Raw genomic sequence first — 17,130 nt, 5'->3', positions numbered from 1 at the left:
AAAATTAAAGAAGCCGTTTATTAAAAATTTAAATTGTTATTTATTTTATGTGTATGGGTGTTGTGTCTACTTGTAGGTATACACACAACTTTTGCCTAGTGCCCATGAAGACCAGAAGAGGGTACCAGATCTCCTAGAACTAGAGTTACAAACAGCTGTGAGCTACTGTTTATAAAAACTTCTAAAAATCCTGAACTACATAGTGAGTTCTAGTTCAGTTTGTACTATAGAGACCCTTCCTCAAAACAAAGCAATAAATGGATGAACAGATGGATATAGATGGATGGATGGATGGATGGATGGATGGATGGATGGATGGGTCAAGGCAGGGGATGAGAGATGGCTCAATGGTTAAGAGCATTTCCTATTCTTACAGAGGACCCAACTTTGGCTCTCAGCACACATGCTGGGCAGCTCACAACCACAAATAACTTCAGTTCCAAAAATCTAACATCTTCCTTCCAGTCTCTGCCTGCACCCACACGTGTGGCAAGCATTCACATAGACAAATAAATAAATAAAACTTTTTTTTTGTTTTTTTAAATACAGGCCTACAGCTAGAAATTTTAGTTGGCTTTCCTCTCTCTCTCCTTCCTAAGGCCTCAGGGTCCCTGTTTAAGGGCTTCATTTATCACATATTTTAACCTATTGCCCATGAGTTCTCAGCTCATCTGTCCCTTTCTTTCCTTCATGGACCACAACTGCTCCAGAGCTACTACCAAACTGCAAAAACACTCACTCACTCTCTTTCCCTCTTTTTCATTCAACTGCTGAGTTCTTGCATAGAGCAGGGCTGAGTAAATGTCTGAAGGTATCAATGAAAGTAACAGCACAATGACAGAACATGAGTAGATTATAAAGATTCACAAACACTTCACCATTACAAATACCATACACAAAACTTTCATGGTCCAATTAAATCAAAAGCATCTCGTTACAGTTTGTATAGAGCAAACAAACCTTTAATAATGTTGGGTTTCTGAATACACATGCCCCATGATAATGAACAAATCTCATAATTCTGTCTACACTTGTGTCTTAGATCATGGTATGAGGGGAAAACCGCTCAGAAGAATGCTTTTTTTAGAGTGAAAACACAGGAAAATACTACTTCTTACAACAAAAAATGTCTGGATAACAGCAATGTTATAGTGTTTAAGCTCAAAAATCAGTGCAAGCTAAAAACAAAGGTGGAAACTTCTTTCCTTTCCGTAAGCAAAGCAAGAAGCAAACCTATAGCTGAGAGCCTGCAGAAGCCATTCCTACAGAGTATCTGTGCTCTAGAGAATCCTAAACAGCATTATAAATGGGAACTCACAAGCTAATAATCTACCATGAGAAATAAGCTACCAAGGGAAATAAGCACGGCAAAAATAAAACAGGGCGGCAAAAATAAAAGAAATTAAAAGTAGAAAAACCACAGAAACATTGACAATTCCTTTTATTTCAAGATTTTCTGGAAAGGTCAATAAACAGATAAACATTTAACTACAGTTTCTAACAACTGGCTAAGTTTATTTTTTTTTAAAGCTTTTATATATATGAGTACACTGTAGCTGTCTTCAGACACACCAGAAGAGGGAATTGGGTCCGATTACAGATGGTTGTGAGCCACCATGTGGTTGCTGGGAATTGAACTCAGGACCTTGGAAGAGTACTCAGTGTTTCTAACCCCTGAGCCATCTCTCTGGCCCCACTGGCTAAGATTATTAAACTCAGTAATGAAGGAGAGAATATTACTATCAATGACCAGGGCAGAAGAGACCATAGAGAAGGACTGAAAATGACCATATGTCAACAGTCTAGATAAGCTAAAGGAAATGCCTAGGAGAACACAGGCTGTGTGTGAGACGGACAGAGCAGCAGGCAGACATGGCAGATCTAGAGAAGCTCAATTACTGATGATTCACAGCAACAACTTAGACCTCCAGAAAAAAGCCTAGATGCAGACCTAAGGCTTCACATCATATCAAACATTTAAATAAGAATTAACACAAACACCCAGATTCCTCAAAATAGGTGAGGCCAGTATTCTGGTAACCAACCTAGACAAATACACCACAAGAAAACTACAGGTCGGGCTGGAGAGATGGCTCAATGGTTAAGAGCACTCACTGACTGCTCTTCCAGAGGTCCTGAGTTCAAATCCTAGCACCCACATGGTGGCTCACAACCATCTGTAATGAAATCTCTGTAATGCCCTCTCTGGTGTGTCTGAAGACAGCTACAGTTGTACTTATATAGACTAAAGAAATAAATCTTTAAAAAAAAATCACAGTTCAATCTCTTATCAATATAGATACAAAAGCCTAGCAACACATGCAAAAGCAAGCAGAAATAACTCAATATGCCAACTATTACATACAGAAAACCAATGGCCTACAAGACACCCTCAGGGTATGTCAAAAGATACACGAAAAATGGCAACAACCAAACATGTTTCATGATTTACACTCTGCACACACTAGAGGCAGAACAGAACTTTCTCAATCAGCTAAAGGTATTTACTAATATCATGCTAACCAGTAAAAACAAAAGTTTTCTTAAGAGCAAGAAGAAAAAAGACCTAAAGATGTCCACTCTTACCAACTGCATCTAACAATTTACTTGAAACATAAATGTGAACAATTGGGCAAAAAAAATAAATAAGAGACTTGAACTGGAAATATGGAATACTCTATTTGTAGACAACATGGTCCTGATTATCAGTTACACTTACAGTAGCATTAAAAATAAGATGTTTGCCCAGCCTTTAATCTCAGCACTCAAGGCCAGCCTGGTCTAAAAAGTGAGTTCCAGGACCACCAGGGCTCTGTTACACAGAGAAATTCTGTCTCAAAAATAAAACAAAAGATATTTAACAGCATCAGTGTAAGACAAAAAACTAAACATTTTAAAACTACACTGTTAAAAGATATTAAAAGGTGCTCAGGACACCAAGGCAGAAGGATCTCAACGTCAAGGCCAGGCTGGGTTATACAGTGAGAATTTGTCCAAAATTATCCCCCCACACCATGGAAAAGCACCACATGTTCAATGAGGTGATTTTACTGACTTGACAATATCTTCCATACTGCTTGTTATTACTAAAACAACAACAGCCCCTATGCTGTTGGTTTGATGTAATTCCTATCAAAACCCATTTGTCTTCATTGTAGAAATTAATAATTTACTACTAACTCTCATATGGAAATGCCAAGGACTCAGAACAGTCAAAACAGTCTTGAGGTTGGAAAAACTGTAATCCTGAATTGCCGATTTGTAAATTCATCACAAGTCAACACCAATCAAGACTGGATTAACAGGCTGGGCATAAGGAAAGACACCCTTCACCAGCGGAACAGCAATGACATTCCCCAACAGCTACACAGTTTTTATTTGCTTATTTTTGGAGTAATTTGTTTGCCTGTTAGGTTTGTAAGACAGTCTAACTGTGTAGTCCTGACTGGCCTGGAACTCACTACAAAGAACAGTTTGACCTCAAATTTACATAGATCTGTCCACCTCTGCCTCCTGATTGCTGGGATTTAAAAACAGGTGCCATCCACCCCACTCCCAGGATAACTGAGTTTTTTTGTTTGTTTGTTTGTTTGTTTTTTTGACAAGACTGTCAAACCATAGAACAATTTCCTACAAGTGAATATCTCTAAGCAATAAAAAAGAAAAAAAAAAGGGTTTGCAAGTATGAGGATTCAAGTTCAATCTCTAGAACCTACTTTAAAAAACTAAAAAAACAAAAACAAAAACAAAAACAAAAAAAGCCAATGTGGTAAGCATACTTGTAAACCCAGAGCTGCAGAGCTGGAGCTGGAGATAGGAGGATTCCCTGGGCTGACTCGTTGGCCAGACTGGCCTACTCAGGAAGTTCCAGGTCAGTGAGAGAAAAAGACAAAACAAGGACAGTAAACAAAGCAGAACAATACCAGAAGCAGAACAGAACTTTCTCAATCAGCTAAAGGTAAAACAAGGACAAAAAAAAAAAAAAAAAAAAAAAAAAAAACAAAAACTGAAGGGCAGTACCTGAGAAACAATACCAGAGGTCATCTACAAACACACACTTGTGTCCTGCACCTGCACATACAAACAGGCACGTGCGCGCACACACATACACACACATACCCACACACTCTCCTACACAAGTAGGCACAAATGTGTGCTTGCTTGCAGGCACACACACACATACACACCCAGAAGAGAAAAACTGTTACATTAGGCATACTGTCTGAAGCCACACTGCAAAAAACAAACAAACAAATTTAAAGCACAGAAAAGGGGGTTAAAACAAAATCACACCAACCCTGAATTGGGTGATGCTATTTTTTGAAAGTAAAGGAAAACATGAATTTTCTCAGACAAAATTTGACCTCTCCTACCAGTAATGAGAGAGGTAACTCTTCAGAGACAAAGAAACTGGTACTGGTGAGAATCTCTGTGGCTATCTATCTCTTGTAATGTGTGGTCTGTACACTATACACAAACAGACACAAACTAACTTTTTAAATTTAAATTAATGCAAGATGCAAATAACAACGATTATCAGGTGACTGTAGCACCTGGAGAATAGCCAACCAGTGGCAATGTCATGAATGAGAGGGACAGGGATGCTTGTTCTAACCAACAAAACACACTGCCTGACTTAATGCTCCAAACTCCAGGGCAATACAAACCACTATAGAACACCACACACCCCTTTTGAAGCCTAGGCTAGCCTCAAACTAGCAGCAATTTTCTGCCTCAGCCTCTGGAATGCTGGGATTACAGATATAAGCACACACCCAGCTAAAAATGATTTTAAAATAATAAGTATGACTGGGGCTGGGAACATGGCTCCCTCAGTAAATTTTTACCCCCCCCCAAGCACAAGAACCTGAGTTCAGAGCCCAGTGCACTAAAAGCCAGATGCAGTGCATATACCTTTAATCCCAGCCCTGGGCCTCAGTGGCCCCACACTAGTTGAACAGAGGAGCACCAAGGTGAGTGAGAGGCTATGTTGCAAAAAAAAAAAAAAAAAAAAAAAAAACAAGTGAAAAGTGTCAAAGCAGGCAGACCTGAGATCAAACTTTGGTCTCTACACACTCATGCCCACACACACAGGAACACAACATATACAAAAGTATATAAACCACATAGCACCCACAAGGCAGATCACAACCATCTGTAACTACAGTTCCAGAGGATCTGATGCCTTCTTCTGGCTTCCATGGGCACCATGCATGCAGTACCCATTTGTATTTGCAAGGAAAACACTCATACATATAAAATAAATCTTGAAGAACCAATAGCATAAAAGGCATGAAAAAAAAGAAATCATGCTAACACTAAAATAAAGCTTAAAGAATTGTATGAAGTTTCAGACAACACAGAGTTCAAAAAAGGGAGAATTGTTAGGAATAAAGAAGGCCATGACAGAATGCTAAGGAGCCAGTTCTCCAAGATGACATGGTTGTTCTTAACATGTGTGTACTGAACAGCATCATATCAAACTATAGGAAGCAAAAGCTCAAAGAGCTATCAAGAGAAACTGATGAAGTTTTGAACTTCATGAATCCTCAACAAGACAGGAAACTCAACAAGGACATGGTTGGCGTGAGTGCCACCATCCATTAACTAGGTATGACGTCTGCACTGTCTTTAATCCAACAACAGAGGAACACACAATACTCTCAAAGTCACATGAACAGTCACCAAAGACAGACTACATCCTTGGCCACAAAGCATACTTTGGCAAGTTTCAAAACTAGCAACTGGCTCTTCCTGTAAGCAGCCAGAGGTCACCTGTGAAGATGATTCCCTATTCTCCTGACCCAGAAAACCCCACAGAATCATATAAACTGTGTTCACTTTAAGAACACCTGGGAAACTTCCCAGGCCATCAAGGGTAGCCATACCCACAAAGCCACCAGGTATCTGAAGGATGTTACTTTAAAGAAACAATGTGCAGTTATGCCCGTAGAACAGTGGACTCAGTAGGTGCACCCCAGCCAAACAGTGGGGCTGGATGCAGGGACGGTGGCCAAAAAGAATGCTGAATTTTTGATGCACATGCTTAAAAATGCAGAGAGTAATGCTGAACTTAGGGTTTAAATGTAGATTGTCTAGTCATTGAACACATCCTGGTGAACAAGGCGCCTAAGATGTGGCGACCAACCTACAGAGCTAATGGCCGGAATAACCCACACATGAGCTCCCCTGCCTCATTGAGGTGATCCTCACTGAGAGTGAACAGATTGTTCCAAAGCCAGAAGAAAAAGATATCCCAAAAGAAACTGAAGAAACAAAACCTCATGCCACTGGAATAAATTTGGCATAAAATAAATGCAGATAAAAGTAAAAAAATAAATAAAGTAGCAACCATATAAAGTGTGTCGCAGGCCACCACATAATGTGTCTCGAACTAACAATAATCAAAGGATGGCTGGACAGTCTAAGACATCTGGAGACGAAACAACCATTCTAAATAACTGAGTCAAATAAGCCTCAAGAGAAAATGTAAAAATATTTTGAGCTAAATGAAAGTTAAACTATAAAAGTCTGCAAGGTGTGGCAAAATCTGTACTAAAGCATGTGTCAGGAAAGAAGACACAGCTCTAGTCCATAGCCTACACTTCTTCCTTTGCACAGAGAAAGCCTAAAGCAAGCAGAGGAAAGGGAGAAATGAAACGAGAGCAGAAACAGTGGATTCAAAACAGGCACTTGCTGGCTGATGTAAAAGCGCAGACCTGACTAAACAAAACCTGGTCTCAAAAGGACCTCCCCCCAAAAAAACAAAGGAGTAAAAGAAAAAGGATTAAAAAAAAAACCCAAATATCTATAGAGAAAAAATTTAATTAAAAATTGGATCTATAAAGAAAACAGAATCAATAAACTCTAGCCAGGATACAAATTACTAATGCCAGAAATACATGCAGGATCATTATTACTGATCCCAGGGACATTAACAATAAAGTTAATTCTGTGAACAACTCTATGACCAAAATTGTGTTAAATTAAATGGACCATTCTTTGAATTGTACAATCAAGAGATACAGAAAGAGAAAGACTATGTTGACAAAACCGTCTATTATAAAAATATACAAATGAAAGTGGGCAAAGTTTCTAAACGGGTATTTCTCCAAAGGTAATAGACAGATGGCCAGGAAATATGTGACAAATGATTAGTGTCCTCAGAGGAAAAGCAATCAAATCTACAGTGAAGTATGGCACACCAGCAAGGACCATAATCACAAAGACAGAAGGAAGTGTTTGGGAAACTGGGTGGTGGTGCACGCCTTTGATCCCAGCACTCAGGAGACAGAGGCCTCTTTGAATTGGAGGTCTACACTTGGTCTATAAAGTGAGTTCCTTGACAGCCAGGGCTGTTACACAAAGAAACCCTGTCTTGGAAAAAAATAAAATAAAATAAAATAAAATAAACAAGAATTTGGGAAGGTCTGGAGAAACTGGAACTCTCTTTCATTCCAGGTAGAAATGAAAATGGCACAGCCACAGTTTAGCAAGTACTGAAAAATTCAGCATACAGCCAGGAAGAATGGAGTGTGACTCTAACATCAGTACTTGGAAGGTAGAACAGCAGGAGGGTCACACAGATTTAAGGCCCACACGAGCCTCTTAGCAAGACTGCTTTAAAACCTGAGTGATACAACTTGCCTGGCTGTTACAGGCCCTGGAATAGATCCCTAACAAAACACACACACACACACACACACACACACACACACACACACACACACACACACACACACCAGAATTATCGTATGACCCACCAATTCTCTTCTTAGGCAAATGTCCAGAAAAGTGCTGCACACAAAGGCTTACAACAGCATTATCTTAGCAAAAGTAGAAAGAAACTTGAGTGCACCTAACTGGTAAACAGACAAATAAAATATAGAACATTCATTTGATGAAAAATTATTTGGCAAGAAGTGTTACATTTAACAGATAAATCTTATTCTAAATGAAAGAAATCAGACACAAAAGACCACATATTGTTTGATTCTATTTAATACAAAAATATTCAGAAAAAACTAATCCAAATTGATAGAAAATATGTAAGAGTAGCTGCTGACAAGGGCCAGAGACGTTAACTGGAAAGTAGCTGCTACAGGTACAGCGTTGGTTTGGGTTTCAGTTTGAGCCTGTAACCCATCCTCACCACAAACTTTCTATGTAGCTGAGGATGGCCCTGAACTCTGACCTTCCTGCTTCTACATTTCCAAATCCTGAGATTAAAGGTATGCTAAGCTCCCTCTGGGCCAGAACCAAGTTCTTTTATTGTTGTTTTTGCTTTGTGAGGAAATGTTCTAAAATATTGGTTTTCGGTAACTATAGCTTTGTATGAACAGCTACTGATTGGCGACTTAAATGGGGTGTGTGTATTAAGTCAACACTTTAACAAAGCTGTTATGGAAACTAAATAATGTTCATAAGGGAACCTTTAAAATGACAGAAAAGCCCTAAAACTATTTTGGGGACAGTTGCATAATCTTCTAAATGGTTTTTTTTTACTTATTATCTTATTTTTTATGTGTACGGGTGTTTTCCTGCATGTATGTGCGTCACATCTGTGCCTGCAGGTCTATAGAAGGCTTTGACTCCCCTAGAACTGGAGTTATACACAGACCGTTGTAAACTGCCCCATGGGTATCAGGAACTACTCATCTCCTGAACACCAAGTGCCCTAACACCAAGCCATCTCTCCAGTGCCATAATTTGCAAAACAAACAACAAACAGCTTCAAACCATTTAAATGAAAATTTACAATTGGTAATTTCATTTTCATTTTTTTAAAACAGTAACTAATGACGCCCAGAAAAGCCTCAAATTCCTGGTCTCCCTACTTCCCTTCCCAAGTACTGGGATTATAAGCAGGAGTAAATTTGGTTGTTTTGTTTCAAGTCTCAAGAGAATTTTAATTTAAAAGAAACATCAAGGACTGGGGAGATAGCTCAGTCTCTAACATTCTTTCTTGTCTTGCAAGTGTGAGAATTTGAGTTTAGATCCCCAGAACTGACTCATATTGAAAAAGCCAGGCATGGTGGACCACACCTGTAACCCCAACAATGGGAGAGGGAGAAGACAGATCCCAAAGCTGGCAGGCCAGCTGCCTGGCTATGTGGTGAAGGTCAAGCCAATGAGAGTCTATGTTTCAAACAAACAAACCAACCAACCCAAGGTTGTCTTCTGACTTACATATACACATTATGCATGCATGCACCTGAACTCACGCCCACATACACGTACACACACACACACACACACACACACACACACACACAATATTAAGGAAGCCAAATATGGTACAGAGAACCAATATGACATCTGAAAAGTAAGTACAGTAAATAACATATTTAAATCCCCAAATGTCAATTAGTACAGTAAGATTTAAAAATAAAGTATATTATGCTGCCTACCAGAGAAACATTTAAGAAAGCCTGAATGTAACAGACTGGGAAATACATGATGTAAAAACACACACCAGAAGAAAGGTGGTGTAGCCTGTCATCAAGAAACTCAAAGCAAAAAGCACTACCTGAGAGCCAGGCTGATGACACACACTGGTAAACCTAGCACTCAAGAGGCTGAAGCCAGAGGACTGCCATGAGCTCAAGGCTGGTCCGGGCTGCACAGCAACATCTGTCTCACAAAGAAGTAAACAAAGAAGAATGTGTCCAGAGATAAACGTGCCAGTCTTGGTGAGATGCATTGCTAAACGCCAAAGCAAATCTATACACTTTAGATGATATTCTGAATCTTCAAGCTCTTGAGTACAGGCAGAAATTCTTAAACAGGAAAAATTACTTAAGTGATAGAATGAACTATAATAAAACTAACCATTTATGTTTACCAACAGATCTTTTGGTTGTTTTTTGAGATGAGAGTCTCACTATGTCGCACACTGGCTGGCCTGGAACTATGGAGACCAGGCTGACCCTGAACTCAAAGATCTTTCTGCCTCTGTCTCTTCTATGACTGGCTCATCAAAAGATCTTTATAGATTTAAAAGAAACCATAGAATGAAAGAAAAGATCTACAAGAAATTTCTTCAAAAAGTGCATATATCCAGCTGGATGTGGTGGTGCACACCTTTAATCCCAGCACTCAGGAGACAGAGGCCAGCCTGGTTTACATACAGAATTCTAGGCTAGACAAAGATAGTGAAACACTGTTTAAAAAAAAAAAAAAGTAAAAAACTTCTAGTTAAGTAAAGATGAAAGCAGGGCCTGGAGAGGCGGCTCAGTGGGTAAGTACTGGTGACCTCTCCCAGAGGACTCAGGTCCAATTCCCACCACCCACAGGGTGGCTCACAATTATTCGTAGTACCAATTACAAGGGATCAGATGCCCTCTTCCAAGTTCCTCAGACACCAGGCATGTACATGGTACACAGACACATTCATACAGGTAAAACATTCACACATATAAGATAATTTCTAAAAGAAATGAATAACTACAAGAATGTATAAAATATTTGATTCACAAAAGGGGATGCCAAGACTTGCCAATAAACTTCTGAAAGGAGTTTATTTAGCTGACTCACCATAAACAATAACTTACAGCTCAGAATAAGACCTATTATCCAAGTACCAGAATAAAAGATATTTTTGAACATGTAAACATGAAAAAAATTATCATTTGTATGCTCTTTCCTGGAGTCTACAATAGTGTTCCCAGGGAAGGTAGACACAGATTTAGGAAACACAGAAAAGCCAGTAAAACAACAGAGTATGATGCCCTGAATTTGATGAAGGGAAGTCGCAATAAATCCAGTGAAGAGGAGGTTGGAAAACATAAAAAAACAAACAAAACACTAAGTTTTAGAATTGGGATCAACTATGCATATAGAGAAAGCAGAGCAAACGTCAAAGAACAGAGTTTTCTGCCAGGGAAAGATTCAGAAGACTCCACGTGGTGTATGACATGTCTTTATGAGGTATCATTTGAACAGAAAATGTACGCCATGCTCGTGTCTGAGCATTTGGTCCCTGGCCAGCTGTACTCTTTTGGAAGACTATGGAGCCCGTGGGACTTTGACCTAGACAGCACAAGTGGTTGGTTCCAGCCAGAGCAATCTGCATCCTTCCTGCAGCCATGTGTTCCCACCATGCACTCCTCTGCCATCCTCTCCATGGTGAACTACACTCCTGAAGTCAGAGCCAAAACACAACTATGCTCTCTCCAGCTGCTCCACGGTGACCAACGGTGTGAACAGCATGGACAGTGTGATTCCAGAAGGAAGGAGGAGGAGGAGCGAGGAATGACCGTGGAAATCAGCTGATGTCTGTAAGGAGACTTTCTGGATTCTAACTTCAGTGGTGAGCACATGGTTACAGACATCTGTCAAGCCCCATAGAATCATACACCAAAAATGTTTCTCGACAGTGTATAACACATGTTCAGCACATGTGAGGCCTGAGTTCAATCTCCAGCATGAAAACAAGAAAAGTGAATTTTACTATGTATGCATTTGTATGTCAATTAGAAACAACAAAAGGACTACTTTTAATATCAGGGAAAATATATTAAGGCAGTAACAGACATACATCAGTAGCAAAATGTAATTACTGGACACCAACATCCAGAATCTCTCTACTGGGAGAATGGTAGAGACAATTGACATCCAGATGCTAGTCTTTTACATGAGGAAAATAGATACCATCAAATTGGAAAGTCAAGAAACAGCTTCAGAAACAAGTTAGTTAGAAATCCTAGCCCTGGCTTCTTGAGTCCTTCTCCTGCATGGTGACAGCTACGCTATATGCAATGGTTGCCTTGGGAGAAGTGACGCAGAGTGAAGCCTGTGATTGTCTCATGATTCCCAGAGAGCCAGCCACAGTCCAAACACCCAACTTCAGAAGGAGCTTTATTACTAAACATGGGCTTACTAGATATTTATTTAAAGCACACCAGACATGGTAGCTTGTGCCTATAATTAAATGCAAGCACTTTGGAGGCTGAGGTAGAAGGTATGTCATTAGTTAGCGGCTATCTGGGACCAGCTGGGCTATACAGAGAGATCCCGTCTCAAAAATATAATAAATAAAAACGATCACTTCCACTTTGTTTTCTTTGCAAGTAGCAAAGCCCTGTGACAAAAGAGCCCCCATTCAGGCATCTTCACAGCTGAGTTACTGGCAGGTGTCACATGGGGTTTTCTCTTCAAGCACTTGTGGTTTGACAGTTTACAGGAATGATAATCTCTTACATCATGTTCCCTAACCTGCCAGCCTTTTAGTCAACGTGACATTTCCAAACAATCACAATTTTTATTGATTGTCTTTATGCCTTCCTTTTAAAATAAGATTTCTGTGAAAACAAACATATATCTTTGTTTAACCTTAAGCATAAGATAGCTAATACCTTGAAATAGCAAAGTGCAGGTAAACAGATATTTCAAAGGATTATTAATAAAGATTGAATATATTGTTAGGGTAGTCTGAAAACAAATATTAACCACTGAATACCTGCATCCTATGCAATGGTGTTTGTGTGATTTCAACACAAGTAAGGTGCATCTTAGGGTTTGTGGGTACAAATGCTACCCACTGAAATTAACAGTATTTTACATTTCTGGGACCTTAGTTATCCAGGAGGTTCTTTCTTTCTTCCTCTCTCTTCCCTCTCCCCTACCTATGGAAGTAGGGGTGTAGCTTTTGAGTCAGGATCTCTCTATGTAATCCTGGCTGGCCTAGAACTCATTCACTACATAGACCAACTTGGCCCTTAAGTAATCAACAATTCTCCTGCCTCTGCTTCCCAGATGCTGTGGTTACCAGCTGTAGTTACCAGCTGGCAGATGTTATGTGGGGGAAAACCTGTTTTCAAGGTGTCCTCAGAATCAAATTGCCCTTACCAGGAAACAAAAGGTTTTTTTTACTTAAATCACTAGGTTTCAAACCCTAGTTAGAGTAAGACTAGAATAGTACCTATAGAAGAAAAAATTAAATCTGAGAGGGGGGTTGTGGGTGAGTGTTTGCCTAGCATGTACCAGGACCCAAGTTTGATTCCTAGCAACACATAGATTTGGAGGGGAGATGGGAAGGACTGGAGAGAGGATCTTTTTTATAAAAAAAAAAAAAAAAAAAAAGGAAGAAAATAAAAACAGGTAAATCTAGAATGATCATAAAGGATGCAACAGCAGCACTTGAGGAGTGGAAGGGATTCCATAACCAAGCTACAGACTACTTGAGGATGTATAGGTACACCGTCCTGATGCCCACAGCTTACCCAGTCTATTTTTCCCCTCAACTCCACTGGCCTTGCAAAAATCTTATGTCCTCATCATACAGGGGCAGAGTTGATTCTACAGCTATGGGAAGCAGCTCAGAGTTTCAAGCAGACAACTTAAGACCCAATTTGCTTTGAGCATCAAATGTACAGATGAATAAGAAGGTATCAATCAGTAAGCTGCAAAGTCTCTTGGCATATTTATTACCTTGACAGATGTCAGAGAAAGGTTGGGAAGAGAAGGCAAATAAAAACCCAAGTAGGACTAGCCCACTCTAAATCGTGTGACCTACATACAGTCTTATCCCAGGTTGTCCTTGTGTCCCACTTATAAAGAGGGGAAAGACAGAGGGAACATGGGATCTGGTAAAAGAGGAACCCAAGATTCTGGTTTTCTGCATATTAAATTTGAGTTTCCCATCAGTTATTTACATGGACATTCAGAGCGGGTGATTGGAAATACCTACCCAAACCATGCTAAAGAAAGAGTCAGAAATGAAAACAAAGACTTAAGAGCCATAAGAATATAGGACACTTGTTAAAATAATAAAAGGCATCCTCTCTGTACACTCATTGTACATGTTTTCTTGTAAGAACTCATTTTTCTTCATAATCTTAAGTAGTTAGGTCCTATGATCTCTATTTTACAGATAAAGAAACTATTAAATAACTTTCCCAAAGACATTTAAGCAAGTATGTATCAGAGCCAGGTCTCAAATCACAGATGACCTGACTCTCCTCTTAAAGGCCATGGGATTACTGGAGAGTGACTACAGACAGACACAGACTAAGGATACAAGATTCCAACTCAAAGAGTTTTCCTAAACCCTTCCTATCAAGTGCTTGGCATGGTTTGAGGCTCTGCAGATACAAAGAAAAACAAGAAACTCTCAAAAAGTCCAGTCTAATTACTGGACTAAGTAATACTAAGAGCAACTACTTATCAAATAGCTAGTATTTGGCACACTGGCTAACCTTTCTAGACCTATTGTTTCACCTGATACTCATAACAACCTTAAGGGAAAGAAGGCATTACTACCAGTTTAGAAAGAATGAAACTGAGATTTGAATTAGCACAGGGGCACTGGCTAAAACAAGCTGGAACTAGGATTCAATTCAGGCCCATCTCACTGCAAAATCCAGTCTTTCCCAAGGAAATTCTACCACGTGGTATTACTCAGATAAGCCTCAGGGCATTGGTTATATTCACAGCAAGACAAATCGAAGGGTGGGTAGCTGGGGAGGGACCTGAGGAGTTAGTTACTCAGAGGATGGATAGTTTCAGGTTTATAAACTGAGAAAGTTCTAGAGATCTGGTGTGCATCAATGTGAGACTAGTAAACATTAGTTTCAAACAGTTGTGATGGCCAGCTGTTACATGTATTTTTATTTAAAAGGTATTTTTAGGGGGTGATGCTCTTGTTACTGCCAGCCTGCTGCCCCTTAAAGTGCACTTGTTAAATCTGTTTTCTTCCCCACTCCACTGCCCCCTCCAAAGTTTTTTTCTAAAAATCTTGGCACTTTTCTACTCTGCCATATGCCATAACCAGTATGCATACTGTGCTATGGAAATATGGGTGAGCAAATAAGTTTACTCTCCATATCAGGAGAGGGAGAGCACAGCAAGAAAAAACACTGAAGAACTCTACTAACTATGAGATGTGAAGTTATCACTATTATTTGGGCGACGAGAGTTCTAATCCAATCTCTGAAATAGCTCCCACACCTTTATAAAACTACCAAAGAAATAAGCAATTACAGACTAAGAAGGTAAGCAATGGAAACAAACTTTGGGGACTTACAGAGTAATAATAATGAGGATCACAATAAACAGCCAAAGCAGTTCCTTACCATTCTTACCATTTCAGCACTGGAAGGAAATTATTCTCCTAAATTGCCTCATTCAGCCATGTTAAAGAATTTTTATGGCTCACTGTTCTTAGTGATCATCTGGAAGAATGTTAGGAATCACACTGCCTAACCTTTCTAAACCTCGGTTTCCTCATCTGTGTTAAGAGATGAATTCAACATATAGCTCAGACTATTGAAGACTGCTGGGTGTGGTAAAAGGCATCTGTAATCCCAGCACTGAGGGCAGAGGCAGGAGGACCTCCACAAATCCAAGGCCAGCCTCATCTATAAGAGTTTCAAGGCCAGTCAAAGCTACATAGTGAAAGCCTGTCTCAAAAGTAAACTCCCCTTCAAAGAAAGTCAACACCCCGCACATGGACTGATCCAAAACTATGTGATCATCAATGGTTTCCAGGTCCCCTTTCTGCCTGTCCTGACATACTTGGTGAGGTATTCTGGCTTCAAGGACAGAGCAAGTATTTCTCACATCTCAAGGCTGATGCAGAGAAATGCAATGAAGAAAAGACTGCTCATCTACAGTTTCTATAGGAAAATACAGCTACCCCAAAGTGCCCCTCCATCTGCCACCCTCCAAAGACAGACCATCTCACCTTTATCTGTTCATTCCATTGAGTAATATTCAAACGGATCAAAATTAACTTTAAATATGTAGTGGTATGTTGAGAAAAAAATCTCACACCATTCCCTCATCCATTCACCTAATTCCCGTCCCTCTCCCATCAACACTATTTGGTTCCTTGTGTATCCCTCAAAACTATATACAAAGCTATCTTGAAATTAAGCTAACATTTTCAAAGTAAGTTCTGGGACCACCTGGGAGAATTAAGAAAAAGTGAGAGGGGCCATCTATCCTGCCTATCTATTCCAAGGTTGTGCCCTATACCCCCCCCCAACACACACACGCACACGCACACACACCACACCACACCACACCACACCACCACATGTATAGGACATCAATTGGTGTAATGATAAGCCAGGCGTTAAACATAATTGATTACCCTTCAGCCCTTATATGCACCTGAAATACACTAACAGTTGACACAACTATCTCCTCTGAATTTGACAATAACCTGAAAAGGTGAATCAAATGAGGAAGCTACGACCCTGAAAGGTAACTTGCCCAAGCAATAAAGAGAATAGGGCTCTGAACTACAGTTCTTCCCCCAAAGCATGTATCCCTACGCTAGTAAAAGTCTTCTGCACCCGTTGGAGCTCAGCCTAATGTGGGATAAAGGCGTGAAAAGGGCAGACAACAAAGAAATGCAATTACAGGCTAAGAAAATAGTGCAACAGAAAACGAATTGGGTGATCTGATTGAATAACAACGGGGGCCTACTTTAGAAAAGGTGGAGGAACGTTGAGGCCTGAGAAGATGACATTTATGATAGGCTTGGGAACCGTTTGGGGGCGGGGGGTTGGGGGGGAACTGCAGTGAAAAGGACCGGGTCCTGCTTACAAGGGGCAAACACCAGATCAGTAGGAGATGAAGCCAACTCGCCAAGGTCCTCCAGACAAGCAGACGTGGCGCAGGGAAATGGGGATCTAGAAACTCGGCCCAGGGCTTGAAACGCTCCATCAATACCCCAGGCAGCCCGGCTCCACTCGGCCCCGACCGTCAGGCCTCCGAGCTAGCCACTGCCCCCCTCCCCCGTCCCACCGAGGCTGACAGCGTCCGGACGGCACACAGGACAGCGCCACGGCCAGCCAAGGGGGATCTGGCCGGTCCCGCAGCGGCCTGGAAAGGCCTCTTCCCCGGCCCCTGGCCAGCTCCAGCCTGGCCCGCCCCGCCCCGCCCCTCCGGGCTGGCCTCGTACCTGCACCGCCCGAACCAGGCCTCGGCCGGTGAGCTGGCCCTGCCGCAGCTGTAGCAGGATGTTACCCGGCCGCGGCCGACCTCCCCAGCCGCCCCACGCCGCCTCGGTAGCAGCCGACCGCCTCCCCCGGCTGGCCCCAGCTCCAGCCGCTGCTGGCGCTGCCGCCATGTCTCCTCGTCCGACAAACAGGAAGCAAGCGGTCCGGGAGCCGCGTCGAT

The 17,130-nt window shown here is 41.0% G+C and overlaps 1 protein-coding gene across 1 annotated transcript in view; it reads right to left on the bottom strand.

Moving 5' to 3' along the window:
* The window catches only part of TRPC4AP (transient receptor potential cation channel subfamily C member 4 associated protein), a 56,070-nt gene extending 38,940 nt beyond the window's left edge, over positions 1-17,130 (bottom strand). Inside the window, exon 1 of the mRNA XM_080925196.1 lies at positions 16,913-17,130. Coding sequence (XP_080781322.1) covers positions 16,913-17,080 — 168 coding nt within the window. The 5' untranslated portion in view covers positions 17,081-17,130. The remainder of the gene's footprint in view (positions 1-16,912) is intronic.

This window comes from Micromys minutus (assembly GCF_963924665.1).
Source record: "Micromys minutus genome assembly, chromosome: 11".
Taxonomy (NCBI): Eukaryota; Metazoa; Chordata; class Mammalia; order Rodentia; family Muridae; genus Micromys; species Micromys minutus.
This window is presented reverse-complemented; position numbering and strand designations above follow the sequence as displayed.